General features: G+C 34.4%; 1 protein-coding gene across 1 annotated transcript in view; it reads left to right on the top strand.

Annotated features, from left to right (window-relative positions):
- nos1 (nitric oxide synthase 1 (neuronal)) overlaps positions 1 to 23,687 on the top strand; it is a 67,932-nt gene that overhangs the window by 28,367 nt on the left and 15,878 nt on the right. Inside the window, exons 8-19 of the mRNA XM_059336785.1 lie at positions 5,630 to 5,771; positions 5,858 to 5,997; positions 8,873 to 9,047; positions 10,854 to 10,955; positions 12,075 to 12,269; positions 13,476 to 13,561; positions 15,374 to 15,518; positions 16,467 to 16,571; positions 18,058 to 18,116; positions 18,218 to 18,334; positions 21,836 to 22,010; positions 23,137 to 23,275. Coding sequence (XP_059192768.1) covers positions 5,630 to 5,771; positions 5,858 to 5,997; positions 8,873 to 9,047; positions 10,854 to 10,955; positions 12,075 to 12,269; positions 13,476 to 13,561; positions 15,374 to 15,518; positions 16,467 to 16,571; positions 18,058 to 18,116; positions 18,218 to 18,334; positions 21,836 to 22,010; positions 23,137 to 23,275 — 1,580 coding nt within the window. The remainder of the gene's footprint in view (positions 1 to 5,629; positions 5,772 to 5,857; positions 5,998 to 8,872; positions 9,048 to 10,853; positions 10,956 to 12,074; positions 12,270 to 13,475; positions 13,562 to 15,373; positions 15,519 to 16,466; positions 16,572 to 18,057; positions 18,117 to 18,217; positions 18,335 to 21,835; positions 22,011 to 23,136; positions 23,276 to 23,687) is intronic.

The following is a 23,687-nucleotide window of genomic DNA, read 5'->3' on the forward strand; positions in this document are numbered from 1 at the left end:
TTACACTTTGAAAAGTGTTAATATTTTATCTTTTTAATAGTGTTAAATATTTAACAACCTTGGTGTTGTTTTATGACAACACATAAGTGCACTTTTAACTCGAAACTGTGTTATTCCTTTTCACTTTGAGTGTTAATTTTTAACACAAAGTGTATTTTCAACACTAAAATCGTGTGCTGAGTTCTGAGTTCTGCTAAGTTCTGCAATATGTGCTGAATTGGCACGATTGTAACGCCGCTATGAAATGTCAGCTAATGTTGCGACCACAATTTTGAGTTAGCATTGATATGCTAATGGCTACTCTTGTAGCTGTAACAAGCTGTATTGTCCCTTGCTGTGAACCCCAACTTAAAGATATAAGTAACAACAACTCTCAAACTTGTTTTTGAGCAGACAACTGGCTTGCTTTGTTGTGCTAACTTACATTATTGCCCTAAATGTCAATAATTTATATTTCCAAGTTTTACCAACTTAACCCTTTGATGCACAACATGGGTCTAAAGTGACCCGACAGGGTTTTTATGTTCTATATCTTTGTAATAAATTATTTTCATCATTCAGTATTCCAGGTTTTCCTCAATTAGTTTGTTTTTGATCATCATACATCCTAATTTGTATGTTTTCCTTCATTAATTTTTGAATAAAATACTTTTTTGAGTCACTACCCTTCTAATGCACAACATGGGTCAAAAATGACCCATATCCATTTTTTTTAGCTAAATAGCTTTTAAGCTAACTACTTAGCTAACTTCTTGGCTAAGTATTTGGCTAAGTAGCTTGCTAAGCTAACTACTAAGCTAACTTCTCGGCTAAGTATTTGGCTAAGTAGCTTGCTAAGCTAACTACTTAGCTAACTTATTAGCTAAATAGTTAGCTTAGCAAGCGACCTAGCCAAGTAGTAAGCTATGTAATAATTCAAAAAACTTTTTTATTTCATAAAGTATGAGAGTCAAAATGGAAATAATGATCTGTTGTTATCAAAAACAAGATGTTTAAGGAATACTTGGAATATTCAATCATAAAATATGTTGATATCAAAAGATAGAGCACTGAAACACACAGCAGCATTAAATAACATGGGGAATGAATGTGGATCATTTTTGACCCATGTTGTGCATTAGAAGGGGTCTCAATATGTTATGCATCAAAGGGTTAAATCACTGTTTTAGGCCAAAGATACAAGTTGGCTCTTTTTACAGTGTAGACACTCACCAGCTCAAAATTATTAACACTGAAAAAAAACAACACTACAGATTTTGCTGTGTATGTTGTTTTCTTTTGTTCAACTCTGCTCGTGTTCCTCCAACTCCACTGCTCCTCTCCCCATCTGTCGCTCCGTGTATCTCATCACCCCTCTCCATCTCCGACTACCCTGACTTGACCTCATGTCCCATCTGTCAGCTCTGCGCTCCGTCTCTTAGCGCTGTATCTGACACTATCTGCTGCCTGTCTGTCTATCTGTCAGTGTCTCGGCACAAATCATTGCCCTGTTGGTGAGGCGGTGGACCTTGCTAACAAGCAGTCATTTGTCAGACCTGCACAGCGCCTGCTCACTTTCTGCCAAGTCCTAATCACATGTGACACCTCATATTTACTTCTTGGATGATGGATAGCTTCTGACTCATTACTACACTTAGCCTGGCCTTGGGAAGGACAGCTCGGATACACATGTTTGATAAGAGCCAGCACGACATCCTCCCTCAGTCTGGCCCGTTTTAACGTAAATAAACACAGACGCGGAAATAAACATATAGGGCTGTTGCAACATATTGCAATAGTTTTGCAATCGTTTTGTTTGTCTAAAATCACCTGTCAACGTTACAAAATATAAATATATTGTAAGGAAGGGTAGTATTGTTTGCAAGCTGAGATTTCCTCGAAAAAATGTTGTTGTGTCTACAGTGCAGGAATTAAGTGTTGCAACTACAAATTGTGAAAATGTTATTAGATTTCCTTTTAGGAAAAAAATAACACTCTCTCTTCAGGCACCTTTTATAAAAGGTTTGTAGTGTAGAACATTATTAGTGATTAACCCATTTAGGCCTAAAACGCCTGGAAAAAATGCCTGTAAAACCTCTGGGCGATTTTAAAATAACCCCCTAAAACCTGAAGATTTTTGTCAAAATGTTCAAATCAAATGGAGATTTCTCAACCTGATAATGGCTTTATAACTAATCTATAAAGCATAAGTAAATGGTCAGTTAAAAGCCATTAAATACAACTTATATCTTCTTTATAAAGGATGCCATTTTTGTGGTACATCAAGTGATACAGTATTGCTGTAAATGAATGTTACTAATATTTTTTTACAGCATGTAGTCAATTTAGAACATGTGATTTACATTATAATTATTATATTCTATATTGTAAGTATATTGTAAATGCTCAAATTGTTTGAGTGGTCAAATAATGCATTGCCTTCTTAAACCTCCAGGACTTAAACATGAAGCAAAACCAGAAGTGCCTTAAATTTGCATTATTTTAAACAACCAGCAGGGGGCGACTCCAGGGGTTGCAAAAAGAAATCTAATCATATGAAGGTTAATGGGAAAATTACTATTTCTTACTCGATTGATTTGCACATTTTTCTAATAAGTTTATGATCTCAATTGGTAGTTTTCAAGTCTTCAATAAAGCATGATGTTCATTTTGTAAATTTTTGTCCCTTTAGAGTAAATTTGACAATAAAACAGGGAATGGCTAGTTTATGATTGGCAAAACCAAAGTCCACATACTTTATACATTCTAGAGACTAATGATGATGTATAAGGACATGTTGGAATATTTTTGCAAAATCAAGATGGTTCATATAGCAAATCTTTATTTTGAAAAATGATTAGCTACTGAGTGATCCTGACTTACTTGACCAACACTTTGGAAATCGTTTACCCAAACTGTGAGGGACTGAGCTGGCAAACAGAGCTGGATTTTAAAGGTTTTATTTCCCCCAAAATGAAGGAAACAATTTACAAAATATGTAACAAAGTCACATAAACATTTATGGGACTGTTAAAGTGGTCAGCAGAAATGTAAACTAAATAAGCTATGCCGTGATAAACATGGGAAACATGTAAACTGGCTGATCAGGCCATTTGTGAGACAAAGGGGTAACACAAAGACACTATGATATATATACTAGTAAAAAAAAAACACAGCACAATTATCCTGTTAGTATAAATATTTTAAGTTCCAACAAATTAATACAGTCTAAAGAAATTAACAGAATCTCTAAACTAGAAATCCTAATCCCCCCCATCATGAGGCAGGACTTGGTACATTCTGACTGACCACTTCCTGTATTCAGAAGCTTTTTTTATTTATTTAAACAAAAAAAACTTTATTAAAGCAACACAATGCAAGACAATACACTAACAATATACAACAATACAAAACACCATCAGGGGGTCTCAACAATACATAGGCAAGTCCTCTTCCGAAAAAACTGTAAAGTTTACATAAATTCAAAGTTTTTACAGCTTTCAAGTTGGAAGATTTCTTAATAGACTCAATACACTGTTTGGTTTCATTTACAAAGACAAGAAAGAGAGGTTTACGATTAATGTAGCGACATTTAAGGATATGCCATCTGGCCAACTGTATTATAAGATTGATGATATAGTATTGTTTTTCCTTTAATTCGCTTTTAAATGTCTTCTAATGTGTTTTATGTATTTTAATCTTGCCCCTGTAAAGCACTTTGAATGTCCCTGTGTCCGAATTGTGCTATATAAATAAACTTGCCTTGCCTTGCCTGCCTTTGCAAAAGGAAAGTCAGTGAACCAAACAGTATATGTTCAAAACACAGGGACAAATGAGGTTCAAACGAAAAAGAAATCAGGTTACAAATATCTTCCCATAATTTAGCCGAGAAAGGACAAGACCAAAATAAATGAGAAACATCTTCAGGGTGTCCTTCACAGAAAGAGCAGTTAGAAGCTGTTTTAGTGGATGCATTTTTGGCTCAAACCTGCAAAGATGTCCCTATAGCAGCAGCAACAAACCCTCAGCACTGATAAATTTAATGAAAATGGAATGAAACCTGTCATTTGCTATGTATATATAAGTGTGATGGTAGACTGGTTTTACCACCAGTTTCTGGAGTCGAGCTTAGTTTCCTGCAGACTGCGAGCACAACTGGCCCAGATTCACAGCAGCTGCTGTCGCTCCTCAGTGACTTACAACCAGCTTAGTCGTATTAACACTTTTACCCGGTCATGGCATTAAAACACCACTGGGATGCAGAACAAACTAAAGGTAGCTAAGCTTTGGCCCGACTACGAGTCCTCTGACATAACATAACTGAATATGCCTCTGGGCAGATTAAGTGCACAATGCCAACCAGCTGTTAACAACCTTTTGATTAATGTTCTTAGATATTCATTAACTCCATCTCATGCTTTGTTGCAAAGCCTCTTACTCTGGAAGCAGCATGTTCAGAAATCAACATGCTATTGATCTAAGATAATGCTGCGGCACAGTCAAGGTTCCTACTGTAGTTATATTGTTTAAGATTTCCTTTATTAGTCTCACAATGGGGAAATTTCAAGAATTACAGCAGCAAAGTGGATAGCAAAAGAATAATAGATAGTAAACAGCAGTATGAACTAAAAATATAAGAGGTATTAGCAAATAAACAAGTAAAACATATAAAGAAATAACAATTTACAGTATAAACCAGTAGAAATATAAAAAGTAGTAACAATTTAAACAAAAATAAAATAAAAAATGTATGAACATTATATACAATACTAAGGAAGGAAATCTTAATTGTTTCATGTCTGTGTTATTCAAAATTATTACTAATGCAATGATTGATAGTTTATTGTTTTAAAGACAATTGCAACTATTCCATTCACAGATGCATGAATCAGGTTGACATAAAATATTAATATAAAATGGAAACGGTACTAAATCATACAAAAGAGACGGAAACAAAAACTAACAAATAATATATAAATAATAAAATAGTGATGCAAAGATGCATAAATGTTTGCAACAATGTGAATCCATCTCACTCAACATTCATGTTTTTTGTTATTCAATTAAATTATTGATTGTCCGATAAAACAATTAAAACTTGATAAAGTTCTTCTTACAAATAAATCAGTTGAAATGTCACGTTTTTTATTTTATTTTGAAAATTTCCAAAACTCCCCAGCTTAACTTCCCATGAAGAGTTCTTGGAAATTTACCGGAAATTTTCCACCCTTTTGAAACCCTAATCACATATAAGCAAATGTTGAATACTGACATTACACATTATTAACACACTTGTTTCTGTTTGTTTTTTATTTTATTTTGAAAATTTCCAAAATTCCCCAGCTTAACTTCCCATGAAGAGTTTCTGGAAATTTACCGGAAATTTTCCACCCCTTTGAAACCCTAATCACATACAAACAAATGTTGAATATTGACATTAAACATTATTAACACACTTGTTTCTGTTTTTTATTTTTTTTTATTTTGAAAATTTCCAATATTCCCCAGCTTAACTTCCTATGGAGAGTTTCTGGAAATGTACCGGACATTTTCCACCCCTTTGCAACCCTAATCACATACAAACAAATGTTGAATATTGACATTAAACAATATTAACACACTTTTTTTCTGTTTGTTTGTTTGTTTGCAGGTCGGCTATAACCATATTCCCCCAGAGGGTCGATGGCAAACACGACTATCGAGTGTGGAACAGTCAGCTGATTCGTTATGCCGGCTACAAGCAGCCTGACGGAGAGATCTTGGGAGACCCTGCTAATGTTGAATTTACTGAGGTAAACAAGAGGAGCTGCACCCTTAAATCACTGTGTTGGCACTGCAAAACTTCTATTTTGAATAATATTCTGCTCTGTGTCACCAGATCTGCATGCAGCTGGGATGGAAGGCTCCGAAGGGCCGTTTTGATGTCCTGCCCCTGCTGCTGCAAGCCAACGGAAACGACCCTGAGCTGTTTGAGATTCCCGAAGACCTCATCCTGGAGGTGCCCATCACACACCCAAAGTGAGTTCTTTCTCCAGCATGCATAACATATACAGAATGTAGCAACACAAGAACAGAGAGGGCTACACACACATAAAAAAAAAAAAAGACATCCACCCACTCACACGTCTCTTAACAGCACTTCTTAAACAATGGGGGACTTTTAAGCCAAGAAGTCTGATTGGATTATTGTCACATTCCAACTGTGCTGAATGTTCCCAGAAAGCACAGCTAGCAGTGCTTTATCTGTTGCTACGCCAGCTTTTGTGGTAACCATGGGGCTTGTTAGCGAGGTTTCTTCCTGTGTTTACTTTACTTTTAAGGAAACTTTTCTTACACTGGTTGATACTGTGCAAAAACCAAGATAAGATAAGATAAGATAAGATAAGATAGAATCTATTAATCCCGAAGGAAATTCTGGTAATATAAGAAAAACAATGAACAAAATAAGTAACAAACACAATATAAAATATAAATATAACAATAGAAAAAAATAAAGTGTTGAAGGAGTAAAGTGGGTGCAGATGACATGGCAGGATGTAATATACAGATATATTGCAAATGATATATTGCAAATGATAATGACCATAATATAGTCTGTGGTGTTGAAAATGCTATTGCACATGATATATTGCAAATCATCACCCTGTTAAAATAATCGGCTAACTCATTTTTTCAAGTTTTGCAGGAAACACAAAAAACGTCACCAAAAGTGTAACATATGACATTTCTTCCTGTTTACTTTACTTTTAAGAAAACTTTTCTTACACTGGTTGATACTGTGCAAAAACCAAGATAAGATAAGATGAGATCTATTAATCCTGAAGGAAATTCTGGTTCCAGATTGCTCCAAAGTTATAAAAACAATTATAAAACAATTACAAAAACAATCAGAATATACGGTAATATAAGAAAAACAATGAACAAAATAGGTAACAATCACAATATAAAATATAAATATAACAATAGAAAAAATAAGAAATGGAAAAAAGTGTTGAAAGTGCAGATGACATGGCAGGATTTAATATATAGATATATTGCACTAACTAATTTTTTTTTAAAGTTTTGCAGGAAACACAAAAAACCTCACCAAGAGTGTAACACATGACATTTCTTCCTGTGTTTACTTTACTTTTAAGAAAACTTTTCTTACACTGGTTGATACTGTGCATAAAGCCCTAATGCCCTTGAGGTGTTAAGCATTAAGCTGCTGTATTTAATACCTATAATCACAGTAAAGAATTGGGTATTACAGCTACACCCATTTTCAAACACACAGACCTATCGCTACAGATCTACGTGCTGCAGAGAGCATTTCTAAACCCCTTGGCACGCTGATCTCCCTGCCAGACTCGCCCCAAAATTGGCATCTCTTGCTCCGTACCCTGCATCAACTGGCCCTCAGCTCTGGCAGCAGCTTGGCACAGGCTGCGACCACCAACAGCGCCTCATCATTACACCAGATTAGACTCATCTCTGCAAATAATACACTGAAAGCAGTGCTATCAACCCTCTCGAGGGTGTAAGGAGTCAGTGGCGGGAGGTAGATTGAGGTCCTGTCTGTCCTGTTGGGCAGTCAAAAGTGTTTTCTTTGTGTTAATGTTGCTTTTGGCTGCACTTTTTGTGTCTCAGGAATAAATATCTGTGCTCCAAAAAGACAAATTATGATTTTAATGACGTGCATTTTGCAAATATTGGACGTTTACCTGACTTCTGTTGGATGCACAGTAGGGTTGTCACAATACTAAAAATGTTCTACTCGATACTGATACTCAGGAAAATATTCGATACGAGATACCATTTTCGATACCACAAGGATAAAGTCAAAAAGTCAAGTCAAAGTTTATTTATAGAGCACATTTAAAAACAACCTCAGTTGACCAAAGTGCTGTACAGTTATTAAAATAGAATAAAATACACAAATAGTTATGAATAAACAGTAAAATAGTAATAAAAACTCAATCCAAAAACAGATAGAAAAGAAAAATAAAAGGGTAAAAAAAGGAAAAGAAAGCCAAGGATTCTTGCCTAGCTGGGACTGAACGCCAAGGAGAATAAATTTTAATAATACATTTATTTTTTTAATAATGTTGTAATGTATTTTTTAATTATTTTTTATTTATATTTTTTATTTATTTTTTAAATAATATTTTAAAGTGCTCAACAGACTGTGGTAGTGCAATAAATACAATAAACAATAACAATTAGAACAATATTTTCGGCTGTGTGTGTTGCTGTTTGGTTGCAGGTCGACTTTTCTCTGCTTCATTCTGGGAAAATAACACTTTAAAGTCACCAACATTTATGTAAACTTATTAACTCTATGCTTATGTAAACCTGGTCTCACAGGAATCCGTGGAATAGCCACGGAATCACTCAAATTTCCGTGAAACTGACACGGATTTCGCTACAATGCAAGTTAATGACAGTCATATCCCGTGGCTATTCCATGGATATTTTTTCCTATTGGTTTGTTCCAAGTCACGTGACTTTCAAGGTCCCGGCGGTCAGAACAAAAAACATGGCGGACAGTTCTCTCATTTTTAGGGAAAAAAAATCAATATTTTGACTTAGTTTCTGCATAAAAATGAATTTTGATCACATTTCTAGCGAGAAATATATGTTTTATTTTCTAGATATTCACTCAGTGAATGTACATAATCACTTTGTCTGTTGGAATAGCCACGGGATATGACTGTCATTAACTTGCATTGTAGCGAAATCCGTGTCAGTTTCACGGAAGTTTGAGTGATTCCGTGGCTATTCCACAGATTTTGACAGAAAATGAGTATCGTATCTGGATACAACGTTTTAGCTACTTTTTACAACCCTGATGCACAGTGAGGGTGAAATAGCTGCAGTTCCCACCTGTTATTCCCTCGTCTGCTCTGCCCAGGTACGAGTGGTTCAAGGACCTGGACCTGAAGTGGTACGGCCTCCCGGCTGTCGCCAACATGCTGCTGGAGATCGGCGGCCTGGAGTTCACTGGCTGCCCCTTCAGTGGCTGGTACATGGGCACAGAGATCGGCGTGAGGGACTTCTGCGACAGCTCGCGCTACAACATTCTGGAGGTAGTGTGTTGTGCCAAAATACAGAGTCATGCACCATTGTAAAGGGGGAGGGGAGAATCAGAAGCACAGATTGCAGAGAAGAGCGTGCATTGTGTCACCAAATGATCCAATCAGAATGTCATTCTTCTTCTAATTGTGCACACCAAAGAAGAAGCTGATTACGAGACTTCAAGGCTACTTGTGCCTTGTTGCAAACACTCATGAATTATGCATTGTTTATGCTTTAAACCTCTGGAGTCCATCTATTTATTGAAAATACGCATGTTTTATTTACAGAAATAACTTTATTCCTATATGATGTGTAGACAAGATGAGAAAGCAAGTTGAAAGTGCAATCATAGGAGCTTTCACTGTGTGCCATTTATGTTTCTAGACCATTTTTAAAATGTGAATTTTCTTCCTACAATGAAAACTATTACTATTTTTAATTTACATGCAAATAGACTGTTTTGTAGTTTTATTATTTATTATTTTTTCTGCTGTTTTTGTGTATAAATGGTGGGGAAAAAAGGTAAATTTCCATAGAAACCTGTGTCTTTTGTTTGTATTTTGGGTTCCTGGCAGCTTTATACTTTGTTAATTAAAATAAAATGAAAAATCTGACAGATTTGTGTGGTAAGGACAGACTGAAAGATGCTAAACAGAGACAGAAATTAATGCATAGGAAGTTGACAAATTTGAACCAAACTCTCCTGGACTTCAGAGGTTTAGTATTGCACCAAAAATATGTATTTATGCAATCATATACTGAATTATTGTATGTATTTGATTGGAGTAGAGAGGCTTTTCCTTCGAATCTTTAAGGAAGATCACAGCGGTACTGTTGTGATGAGCACTCTGGGAAGATTTTTCTCTCAAGTGAAGTGCAAAATTTTGCTTGGAGTTATTTATTTAGTGAATAAATAGAAAACATATTCCTGACCTTTACATTTATCACTGCGGCACAAAAAATGATCACTTTAACAAGTTAAAAGATTAAAAAGAGCGTCACTTTATTGATGCATAGATGTTGAAAATCAAGCAGAAAATTGTATTTCTTTTCATTTTCAAGCACAAAAAACTGCTGAAATGAGGGACCACCTGTTTGAGGCATTAAAACATACTTGAACCTCACACTTGACATTGACTTTCCTGTTCACTGCAAAAAAACGGAAAGTTGGGTGAACTCAAAATGTCAAGGCAACAAACGTCGATAAAATTTTAAGTTGGACAATTAAACTAAATATTTTAAGTTTTGTTTTTGAGTTTGCTCAACTCTGAATTCAGATTTTTGTCAACTCAACTGTAAATTGTACTAACTTATAATTTTACATTGTAATTATTTAATCTTTACTTCTGCTATGTGCTGAATTGGCCCGATTGTAACGCCGCTATGAAATGTCAGCTAATGTTGCGACCACAATTTTGAGTTAGCATTGATACGCTAATGGCTACTCTTGTAGCTGTAACAAGCAGCGCCGCTAGCGTCAGTTAGCCACTAGCGTCAGTTAGCCGCAAGCATCAGTTAGCCGCTAGCATCAGTTAGGCGCTAGCTTTCGCTAATGACCGAATTTCACAACAAAGAAATAAGAGTTATCAGAACTATTGTCCCTTGTTGTGAACCCCAACTTAAAGATATAAGTAACAACAACTCACAAACTTGTTTTTGAGCAGACAACTGGCTTCCTTTGTTGTGCTAACTTACATTATTGCCCTAAATATCAATAATTTATATTTCCAAGTTTTAGCAACTTAAATCACTGTTTTAGGCCAAAAAATACAAGTTGGTTTTTTTACAGTGTTGTATTTTCTTTCTGTGTGGTGCAGGAGGTTGCTATCAAGATGGCCTTAGACACCAGGAAGACTTCCTCCCTCTGGAAAGACCAGGCACTGGTGGAAATCAACATTGCTGTTCTCCACAGCTTCCAGGTAGCTTCATCTTTATGTGTCATCATTTTAAATAAATACTTTACCAAAAACAGATGTTTTGAATGTCAAACTCCCCGCCCCCCTGTGAGCAGACTCTGAAAAGTTTGCTTTGTACCTCTGAGGATGGCAGCTGAAGTCACCTTGATTTCTCAGCACTTTAAAGTTTTATGGAGAAAAACATTTATGCAAACAGCTCGGTCATTTCTGCAGCAGAAAATCATCAAAAAAAACCATCTCAGTATGCTCAGTATGTCCAAGCAATTACATTTTTGCCAGAATATGGCTAAATATGTCTGTCTGTAGTGCAGGCAACATCTTAGTCACTCAAAAGTTGCATCAAATGTAAGCAGGCATAAAAAATGTTATATTTGGCCATGAAATTGCTCCAATTCGATCTAAAAAACGGCATTTTGCAACTTTAAAGATATAGTATGCAGGATTTTACACTCATATATATGCAAAGAAAGTGGGCCAATTGCGGACCTCATGACGATATTTTGTGGCCCTCACCTTGATATGATTAATTTAATGTGAGTTTTATATGAATGACACTTTACCATGTTGTGTGTGTAAGGTCCCTTAAATTGCTTTTTTTGCTAATTTTGTGTCTTTTTTTGGTAATTCTGTGCCTTTTTTTAGTGATTTTATGTCTTTTTTTGGTCATTTTGTGTCTTTTGGGGTCATTTTGTGTCTTTTCTTTGGTCATTTTGTGTCTTTTGGGGTCATTTTGTGTCTTTTCTTTGGTCATTTTGTTCCTATAATTTTGTGTCGTTTTTAGTCATTTTGTGTCGTTTTTTTAATAATTTTGTGGGTTTTTTTTTAAATAATTTTGTGTCTTTGGTAATTCTGTGCCTTTTTTGGTAATTTTGTGTCTTTTTTTTAAATAATTTTGTGTCTTTTTTGTCATTCTGTGTTCTTTTTTGGTCATTTTGAGTCTTTTTTTGGTCATTTTGTGTCTTTTATAAGTAATTTAGTTTATTTACTGTCATTTTGTGTCTTTTTCTTAAGTCTTTTTTTGCTCATTTTGATACTGCCTCCAGCGGCCCCCAGGTAATTTGAGTTTGAGACCCCTGTATTAGATGCATAAATAAGTACATTTTTTGTGTTCTTTTACTTCAGACATGCAAAGTGACCATAGTGGACCACCACTCAGCCACAGAGTCCTTCATGAAGCACATGGAGAATGAGTACCGGGTGCGGGGAGGCTGTCCCGGGGACTGGGTCTGGATCGTCCCTCCCATGTCTGGAAGCATCACACCGGTTTTCCACCAAGAAATGCTCAACTACCGCCTCACCCCGTCTTTTGAGTACCAGGTGAGAGGCTGTTATAAAGTAATCAAGTGCTTAGAGTGCTTTGTAGCATCTTCCCTCAGGCTGATTTCACCACAAAACCACCAGTGATATTAATATCTGCCCTGACATTAGTTCCAATAAAATGTTATGCAATTTGTGGTTTGTGTTCTTGGCAGAGGGCACCACCATAATTATAGACGTGCACTCATGTTTACAAAGCGGTTAGTTGCTAAGCTATTTTAAGGAAGCCATTAAGGTAAATTAAAGTCGGAAATCATTACCTGGAGGGAAAGTAGGCCACGTTAGAGGAACGTGTGCGCGGCAGATTGTGAATTGCAGCTCTTTGAATACACTGAATATCCCAGATGATGTCTCAGCATCTCGGCATGGATTTTAACCCTTAATAGGGCACTCATATATGAAATACTTGCAAATTATTGGAATTGGAATATTGGAAGATTTTGCATACTGCCAGAATGTGAAAAAAAACAAACATACGGACCCGGGGGAGGGGGGTAGTATTTTGAGAAAAAAAGTTTACGAGATTAAAGTGACAAATCTACGAGGAAAGAAATATGCAGATTTATGAGATTTAACCCTCTGGAGTCCACGAAAGCTATTTGGGCTGTTTTGTTCATGTCTTTTCGTGTCTTTGTAAGTAGTCTTTTTGTGTCTTTTTTGGTCATTTGGTGTCTTTTTTTTAATCATTTACTGTCTTTTTAGGTCATTTTGTGTCTTTTTTTAGTCATTTTGTGTCTTTTTTTGGTCATTTTGTGTCTTTTTTTGTGTCTTTTTGTGTCTTTTTTTTGTCATTTTGTGTCTTTTTTTTGTCATTTTGTGTCTTTTTTAGTCCTTTAGTCCAACATAAAATGTAATTTTGAATCTTTTTTTTTACTTTCAAAACACTATCATGCTCAATTAAAAAATGTAAATGCAACAAAGGTTGCAAATATAACATATAAGAGGGTTCCATCCAGTTCTAACATTTTATACTAAATATATTTGAGCTTGTCTCCAGTTTTACTTGGTATATCATCATCAAACTGAAACTGGCCTCATGGAGTTTACAGCCAGAACTTTAGAGGTAAATTTACAGTAGGGCTCCACGCTGCTTTGTTTTCTAGTCTGGATGTGATGAAGAAGTCTGGATTTGGTGCTTTTGGAGACTCCAGAGGGTTAAACAAAGACAACCTCTGAACTTTATTTTTTTTGTCCCATATGGAAAAGACTGATCCCTGGAATACCTACGTGTGGAAAGGAGTCAATGGGACGCCCACGAAGAAGAGAGCCATCGGATTCAAGAAGCTTGCCAAGTGAGTGTGCAGCCATGCAGAAATATTAGAATAAAACAAGGTTAAATTAGTGATTTTTTATTGCATTTCTGTATTTATTAGAGTCAAGGTTAAGCTGCAGCCTTTAGTCAAAGTCAGAGATAATTTACTGTAGCATGTGTGTAGGATAAGTGACTTCCAAATAGTCAATTTCCTGACAGGAGTTAGACACAAGGGAAGGAAGCTGGAGTACTCAGCGGTGAAATTCATTCAATCAACCCCTCAGGGAGTAATCAAAGCTTTGTAGGTGTTTTGTCTATGCATGCACTCGTGCACGTTCGGCTATTATATTATTATTGCCTCGAGGATGTAACAAGCCAGATAATCACAATTGTCATCTGTCCCCTACCTTGACATAACGCACTGCAAAACAGAGGTGTCTAAAAACAAGATAAAAACACTAAATCTGAGGGACATTATCTCGCTGCATGGACAGATAATTCCACTTGACAAGATTTCTCAAATTAAGATTGTTAAATCTAGAAATAAGCATGTTGAGCACTTAAAATAAGAAATTAACTCTCAAAATAAGATAAATTATCTAACACTTGTAAATCTAAAGTTTTTTTTATCTTGGTAAGAAATCTTGGTAATTTGTAGGGGCAGTTCATCGCTGCTTACAGCTTTAATTTTAATCTTGTTTTAAGAGTTAATTTCTTATTTTAAGCGTACAACATGCTAATGATTTAATAATCTTAATTTAAGTAATCTTCAGACTTTCAATCAATCAGACTTTATTTGTATAGCACTTTTCATACAAGAGAGATGCAACACAAAGCGCTTCACATAAAAAAGGAGAAAATAACAATAATAATCATTAAAAAATAACGAAACATGGAAACAAGCAAACACCATCTCAACATGGAGCAGTGAGGAAACACTGGAGGCAGGTTAGAAATTAATTAGATTAAAAAAATAAAGTAAGATAAGATCAAATAAAATAAAATAAGATAAAAAAATATATATACAATAATAAAAAATAAAAAAGTAAAAGTCAATAATAACAATGGAAAGTTAAAAATATATATAACTTTAAAAAAAAAGTAAGATGAGATCAAATAAAATAAGATTAAAAAACTATATCTAATAATAAAAAATAAATTCATAAAAAAAGTAAAAGTCAATAACAACAATGGAAAGTTAAAATATATATATAAAAAATAACGAAACATAGAAACAAGCAAACACCATCTCAACGTGGAGCAGTGAAGAAAATAATTAGATAAAAAATAAAGTAAGGTAAGAAAAAATAAAATAAAATAAGATTTTAAAAAATATTTAATAATAATAAATAAATAAATAAATAAAAAAGTAAAAGTCAATAATAACAATGGAAAGTTAAAAAAATATATAAATTTAAAAATAAAAATAAAATAAAATAAAAAAATCTAGATAAAAAAGATAAAACAATAAATAAATAATTAAGAAATAGAGCATGATAAAATATATATACCTATAGAAATAGACTAATAAATAGTAGCAAATAATTAAATAAATAAATAAATAAATAAATAAAAGAGAAGATGTTATAACACTAAGATGCATGAGAAGAAAAATCTCTAAAAGTGAAATTATCTGTCCATGCAGCAAGTTAATTTCCCTCAGACTTAGTGTTTTTATCTTGTTTTTAGACACCTCTTTTTTGCAGAGCATGACCCTCAATATTAAATCAGACTTATCAATGATTAAAGGTTGCGAACTTTGCCCTCAAATGTATTGTCTCTGGTTGATTCAACTCCTCAATATTTCCCTGTGCATTGATGATTCCCACCATATGCTTCTTTCCCTCTGCAGGGCTGTGAAGTTCTCGGCCAAGCTGATGGGCCAGGCCATGGCCAAGAGGGTGAAAGCCACCATTCTGTTCGCCACAGAGACGGGCAAATCGCAAGATTATGCCAAAACTCTCTGTGAAATCTTCAAGCACGCTTTCGACGCGAAGGTACGCTTGCTCCTACCTTGCATCATCTTATCCGAAAGTTGGACCCGAGCTCATGTGTCATTGTGGAGACGTCTAATTGAAAAATGAGGAATTCAAAGACATCATTCCTATACACACACACACACCACCCTCCTCCTTTCCTCTCTCTCTGTGGCTGACGAAGCCAAGCAGATGCCAGCTGAGTGCAGGCGACGAGAGGGCAGGAGAAGAAAGTGTGTCTTTTGTCACATTTTCTTCTTCTCTCATGCAGTAAAGTGCCGCGGGTCGGAAGGGAAGATTTAACCACCGAAGCGTTGAGCAGTGCTGTAGTTTAAGACAAGATCCTGAAGCACCCCTGGCTGTGCAAATCTGTTAAGAAAAATAGAGAAAAAAAATGCTAAACATGCTGCTCTCAATCATACACTGCATGCTCTTCCTCCAGGTCATGTCTTAATTTTCCCTTCCTGTTTTCCCAGTGTGATCAATCATACAAGAAGAGATTCGTGCATGCAAAAGTGTGTGGATGTGTGTGTGTGTCACCGAGGAGTGGGTGTCTGGAGATGGATTGCAGGGCAGATGCAAGCGCCCCGGGCCAATCTTTACTGTCGTGGGGCGAAAGCCTGTTTCCTCTTCATGCCTTTTGGTTGTGTGTCTTTGTGTGTGTGTGTGTGTGAAAAGCAAGCGAGTCCTGTGGCAGACAAACACATTCAGGATGAGTGGTATGCATCGTGGTTGCTCATTGTGTGGCAACAGCGTATTATCATCTTGTTAGAGGCGAGGACAGAGTGGTCATTACAACCTCCTTCTCTGCCAGCGGCTGTGTGTTCAGGCTTCATTTACACGCTCAGGTCATCCGTCGTGTGGAGTGTGTGTCTAGGAGACGAGAGCCAGATTAAGGATACACCATGTAAGTGGAGGATAAGATTCCCTCTACATAATGCTCTTTGTTTTGTGTGTGTGTGTGTGCAGGTCACGTCGATGGATGAATATGACGTGGTGGATCTGGAGCATGAGACGCTGGTGTTGGTGGTGACCAGCACATTCGGAAATGGAGATCCACCTGAAAATGGAGAAGTATGTACTTTTTTTTTATGGAGGTGGGAATCAGCAGAGGCCCCACAATACGATTTTATCCCGATACTTGAGTCACAATACGATATTATCGTGACTAGTGCAGTGCCCGTAGGAAGTTTGTATTCGTATAGTGCAAATTGTATTTTGTAGGTAATGCTAATGCCTCTAGTGTAACCTTAAATAACACAGAAATGCTATCTTTCTCTCCGTATTATGCTTAGCTGTCAATAAAGTAGCAGTAGCAGTTAATAAAGTTTTGGTTTTATTGTTTTCAATGGATCAAACTGATGCAGAAGAAAGGGCTTAAATCTCTGCTTAGCATGCTAATTGTGAGATAGCACATTACGCAGTATGCTGCACTAAAAGTACATTAACATGAACCCAATTAGCTGATATACTATAATGTATGTAAGTATTTCATATCAAATGATTATTGGCATTACGCTAAGCAACATGAATGTCATCCCTGAATTACATAGTAATGCAACATAAGAAGTTAATTAAGCTAAATCTCCGCTTAGCATGCTAACCGCGAACAACAGAATTTGCACATTACATGCAGACAGCTACAACGTCTGCAACTCCATAAAACAAAAATAGCTCATAAGAGTTTAATTTAAGAGCTGATATCTAGACATTTTTCTTGGTTTTCTATATCTATATCAAAAAAACATGGAAAATGTCTAGATATCAGCTCTTATGAGCTATTTTTGTTGTTATCATTATATTTGTCCAAACAAATGTACCTTTAGTTGTAAAATGAACAAGAAATTGGAGTAAACAAGGGTGGTCTAATCATTTTTTCCATGACTGTATATGACCTTTGCTCCTATTTTTATATAACTTTTTTATATATATTTGAGCTTCTGTTTAAGCTATTTCTATTATTTAATTTTTAATTTAATTTTTATTTTTTATCCATAAAATCCTGGTTCTACAAGGAACCAGAAGTTTGATGTGTTGACCTACTAACAAACACTGTGATTACCAACACCCCAGTTCGAAATACCTCTTTCAGTTTAGTTTTCATCCTTTGTATATTTTTATTATTATTATTACCAATAAAAGTGTTCTTTTTTGTTTTTATTCTTATTACACCTGACTTATTTTTTAAATTAAATTAAATTTTGTTGTTTATTTTTTTATTTTGAATGTTCCTCTTTCAATTTAGTATTATTATTATTATTATTATTATTATTATTATTATTACTGTTCTTTCTTGTTTTCCTTTGTGTGTTTTATTCTTATTACACCTGACTTATTTTTTTAAATTTAATTTTGATTTTTTTGATTTTGAATGTTGCTTGGTTGAGATTAGTATTATTTTCATTGCATTGCACGTTTAATTCTCTAATAATAGAAGAGAACAAAGTCATTTATAACCAGAAGTTTGATGTGCTGATACTGAAGGCTGGTCTAATATTTTTTTCCATTCCTGTATATTAACAAGCACACATCACTAACTGCTCTACTTTGGTTGATGTAGAAATTTGGAGGTGCCTTAATGGAGATGCGCCACCCAACAAACAACACAGAAGACAGAAAGTGAGTTCAGACCCTGCATGTGTTTGTGTTTGTACATTTCCATGTTTTTCTTTGAGTTAAACATCCGCATGTCTCATCTCTCTCTTTCTCCTCGTGTCCAGGAGCTACAAGGTCCGTTTCAACAGCGTGTCCTCCTACTCCGACACTCGCAAGTCCTCCAGCGACGAGCCCGACGCCAGGATCCACTTCGAGAGCACCGGACCTCTCGCTAATGTCAGGTAAACAAAACCAGACCAGGGGAAACCAAACAGTCAGAACATGAGACGCTGTGAATATATTATCTAATGCAGTGGTTCTCAACCTACCTGGGGGTTTAGACTCCAGAGGGGGTCGGGCAGTTATCTCTGGGGGGGTTACAAAATGGTTGTGGAGAAAAAAAAACCCAAATAACACATTTTAGACTGGGGAATGTTTTTTTTATTTTTTATTTTTTTATTAATTTAAACAAAACACAACATAAATCACAAATGGACAAACACAGTAAAAAAAAAAAAAAGAGAAAAAGAACAACAACAAAATGACAAAACCAACCTAAATAAATAAATGAATAAATAAAATAACAATAATGAATAAGAACTTTAACACATTAAATCACATTAAAACTAGGGGAATGTTTTTTTTATATCATATTGTTATATTGTTTTTTTATATTATATTGTTATTATATCATGTCATATTCAGTGCTTAATTTGTACATCAGGAACACAGAGAGGGTGCTGTTACAATGGGTTAGGGGCACAGAAAAAGTCACAAAACGTGTCAAAACTGTCATCACAAACAAAACATTTATTTACATTTAACCCCTTAGTAATTTTTATTTCAAAGGCTGTAGTGGGCTCTTTGAATCTACAGCTAAGATCAGAAAGAACACTCCAAATAGTCCGACGTGTCCCCATTCTTCTCAAATCTGGTCCTAAGACGTCTGACAAAAGCATCAATTTTTTTCCACATGCTCTCTATCATCATAGGTATTTATTTTTTGATAGGAGCCACTTCATCAAGATTGCAAATCGGACATGGCAGCCATATAAAGTCTATGAGAACCAGTATATCTTCCAAGCCACTTAGAAGGTCAATGCTGTCAAAATCTACATTTTCTGGGTCAAGGAATCATTTAAAGCTATATGTAATATTTTGAGAAAAAAGTTTATGAGATTCAAGTGGCAAATCTACGAGAAAAAATGCGCAGATTTATGAGATTTAAAGTGGTGAATCAGCGAGAAAAAAGTTGCTTTTTTCCACTTTTTTTCCTCGTAAATCTGACTTTTTTTCACGCAGATTTGCCACTTTAAATCTGCGACTTTTTTTCTTGTACATTTGCCATTTTAATCTAATAAATTTGCAACCCCCCCTGGGTTTGTATTTTTATTTTTATTCATACTTAATATGCCCTAATATGCCGTCATAGTCAAGTTCTCCTGGTACAAGTCAATGAAGAATAATTCTGTTTGTACGACTGTTTCTTGCAGATTTTTTATTTTTATTTTAAATTTTTACATTGGAGGTCAAGACCAATAAAGTTAATATTATTATTTTATTATCATACCAATTGGTAGGCTGATCTTTGCTGAATAGCTGGAAGAAATCCATGTGGTTCTACGACCAAACAGAGAGACATGAGGACCCATTTAGATATCCACTGAAGTTACCAAATACAGTTCTTCTCCCGATAAAGGGTTAAAAATGTGTCGAATCCTGTTCTCCACTGTACGTAAACATGTTGCTTTGCAGGTTGCAGCGTGTCCGTCATCATGATCTACTCCAGAATTTAACTTTTATATGTTTCATTTTCATCCTCAACCAGAGTATGCCATGCATGAATGAATGTTGACTTTTGTGAAAACTTTTTAAAAATCCTGTTGCAGTGGACAGTTTGCTGAGCTGTTCAGGAAGAGGAACCCACATAAATGTCACCCAGTCTTGCAAAAAGTGAAGTGAGTTGATCTGTTCAAAGTGAAGCTGCAGTGTGAGGCTCTTGGTGAAAATCATCCTCCATCTAACCAAAAACCAAACACACGTATTAACATCCACCGAGTGTTTTGATTATTTCTAAGAGGGAAGAAAGGGCAAAATACGGTAACGCTTTATATTAAGGTCCTTGTAATAACCATTAATTAACAAGTAATAAAGCCCTTGTAAGTCCTTACCAGATGCTTATTAACATTATTGTGTGTTTATAAGCTTATATAAGTGTTAATAATGGCATTACAAACACCCATGACCCACCCATTATGTCTTTGCCATGCCTTTATTCATCTTATTTTGTTTGCTTATTGATATTAAAATATAGGTAACACTTTACAATAACCATCATTTATAAATGGTAAACAGATAGTTTATTAATGTTTAATCATCATTTATAAACCGTATATAGGCCATTTAGAATGGTGAATAGAAAATGTAATAATGTTGAACTATAATTTATAAATGCCAAATAGATTACTTTACCATAAACAAACGTAATTATTAGTTTATTAATAGCTTTACACTCATTATAACATTTTTAACACCATATTAAGTATGTAAGTGATTTCAAAATGATTCTTATATCTTTAAGAAATTGGTTGAAAACATTTAAAGATTAAATATGTATAGAATTTTGTAAATGGTTAATAATAATTGGTTTATAAACCAACTATAAACATCACTTAGCTGGTTATTGTAAAGTGTTACCAAAATATACTGGTAACACTTTACAATAACCATCATTTATAGATGGTAAATAGACCATTTCTTAAATGGTAAACAGATAGTTTATTAAAGTTTAATCATCATTTATAAACTGTATATAAGTAATTTATAAAGGTAAATATATTATTTATTAATGTTTAACTATCATTTATAAATGGCAAATAAATGGTATATTAATGTAATTGATAGTTACTTTACCATTAACAAACAATTCAATTATAATTAAAAGTTTATTAATAGTTTTGCTCTCATTATACATTTTTAACACTATATTAAGTATGTTAATGATTTTTAAATGGTTCAAATACCTTTAAGAAATTGCTTGAAAACATTTAAAGATTAAACATGTATAGAATTTTGTAAATGGTTAATAATAATTGGTTAATAAACCAACTATAAACATCACTTAGATGGTTATTGTATAGTGTTACCAAAATATACTGGTAACACTTTACAATAACCATCATTTATAAACCGTATATAAGTAATTTATAACGGTAAATATATTATTTATTAATGTTTAACTATCATTTATAAATGGCAAATAAATGGTATATTAATGTAATTTACCATTAACAAACAATTCAATTATAATTAAAAGTTTATTAATAGTTTTGCTCTCATTATACATTTTAACACTATATTAGAAATTGGTTTAAAACCTTTCAAGATTAAATATGTATAGAATTTTGTAAATGGTTAATAATAATTGGTTTATAAACCAACTATAAACATCACTTAGATGGCTATTGTAAAGTGTTATCAAAATATACTTTATTGTTCATCTATTATAAGTTAATTATAAGTTAACAATGCTTTTTGCAACTACCGGATCTAAAGCGAGAACAATGCCTTATTACTTGTTAATTAATGGTTATTAAGGACCTTATTATAAAGCGTTACCCAGAATACTAACATGGGCTTGGTTGCAGGGTTTTACAAACGTCTGTTTATGTTTTGCTACCTGCCTCTCTTTCTTTCTTTCTATCTGCGTCTCTTCCTTCATGAGTGTTTGTGTCTCTGTTTAGGTTCTCAGTGTTTGGCCTTGGCTCCAGGGCCTACCCACACTTCTGCGCCTTTGCCCACGCTGTGGACACGCTGTTTGAAGAGCTGGGGGGGGAGCGCATCCTACGCATGGGGGAAGGAGATGAGCTGTGCGGCCAGGAGGAGTCATTCAGAACCTGGGCCAAGAAGGTTTTTAAGGTCGGTGTCTGAGGCGAAGGGGGGCTTCGTTTGGATCATTTTCTTCATCAGAATGCTTGATTTTGAGGCGGTTGTTTTAGTAACTTTAATATAAAAATGTTTGAGATAGAATCTACTTATTTTGATCACATTAAATATAATATTTATGTGTTTGTAATTCTAAATCAAGAGAATTTTGAATGAATCCAACACAATAGATTTAGTCAGTTTTTAATTGACAGGCACTTCCTGTTAAGTTGTTATTAACTCAACTTGTAACGTAGTTAGATTTAATTAAAAAAATTGCGTGCAATCTGTTGCCTTAATTTTATTGAGTAGCTAGTGTTTATCTTTTTGCACATCAAACCATCTTTTTTTCCAACTTGAAGTTCAACCATGTTGCCAAAAAAGTTGGGATTGTTGTTTGAAATTAAAACAGAATGCAATAATTAGCCTATACTTTGTGACATTTATTTTTATTAAAAAAAGGGTTCTAAGGTTCTAAGTATATTTTATGCCCAAACCGATTAACTTATTTGCTGCACTTTTCTGTATTCCAAATAAATGATAATATAATATAATATAATATAATATAATATAATATAATATAATATAATATAATATAATATAATATATATTTAAATAAATTACATTTAATATTTATTATCCACTAAATTAAAATGTCTTATATATTATAAGTGTTTTATTAATTTTAAAAATAATATAAAATATGAATTAATTAATATTACTGTTGAATATTTATACGTATTTATTATATTTTGTAATAATGAAAAATATATATTTATTTTATATTCATTACTATTATTTTATTTTATTTTATTTTGTTCATATTTTAAAACATGTATTAACATATATTTTAGCGCATTTTAATATCCCAAAATTGAAGCATCAAGTAAACTTATTTTGTATTTTTTTTTCAAAAGTATTACATTAACCATGTGCAAATGGATGTATACTACACACACCTACATGAATTGTACTTCAGTGTATCTTCTTCTTTATACATAAAATGGAAAAATACCTTCAGTGAATCTGTTGTTATTGTTGTGTGAAAGAGCAAGGTTTTCAAAGGGACTTCTGAATAATGGTGATGTTCTTTCCCGTGCTTGTGTTGTTGCACGTCAAGGCCGCCTGTGACGTGTTCTGCGTTGGCGATGATGTGAATATCGAGAAGGCCAACGACTCGTTGATCAGCAACGACCGCAGCTGGAAGAAGAGCAAGTTCCGTCTGACGTACACGGCCGAGGCCCCGACCCTCACAGAAGGTAAACCACAGAAAACCTGCAGGAGCCCAGTGATGCACTGTGGATGGCGTCTTGATGTTAAACAAATATTCCAAATTTCAACCTTAGACAATATTGGAGGATATTACATGCAGCCAGAATGTGTAAAAAAAAAAACATACGGACCCGGGGGAGGGGGGTAATATTTTCAGAGAAAAGTTTACGAGATTAAAGTGGAAAATCTATGAAAAAAAGGGGCAGATTTATGTGATTTAAAATGGTGAATCTGCGAGAAAAAAGTTGCAGATTTACGAGAAAAAAGTGGGGGAAAAGCAACTTTTTTGTCGCAGATTTGCCACTTTAAATCTCTTAAATCTGCAACTTTTTTTCTTGTAGATTTGCCACTTTAATCTAGTAAATTTGCAACTTTTTTCTAGAAATATTACCCCCCATT

This window comes from Centropristis striata, chromosome 7 (genome assembly GCF_030273125.1).
Source record: "Centropristis striata isolate RG_2023a ecotype Rhode Island chromosome 7, C.striata_1.0, whole genome shotgun sequence".
Taxonomy (NCBI): domain Eukaryota; kingdom Metazoa; phylum Chordata; class Actinopteri; order Perciformes; family Serranidae; genus Centropristis; species Centropristis striata.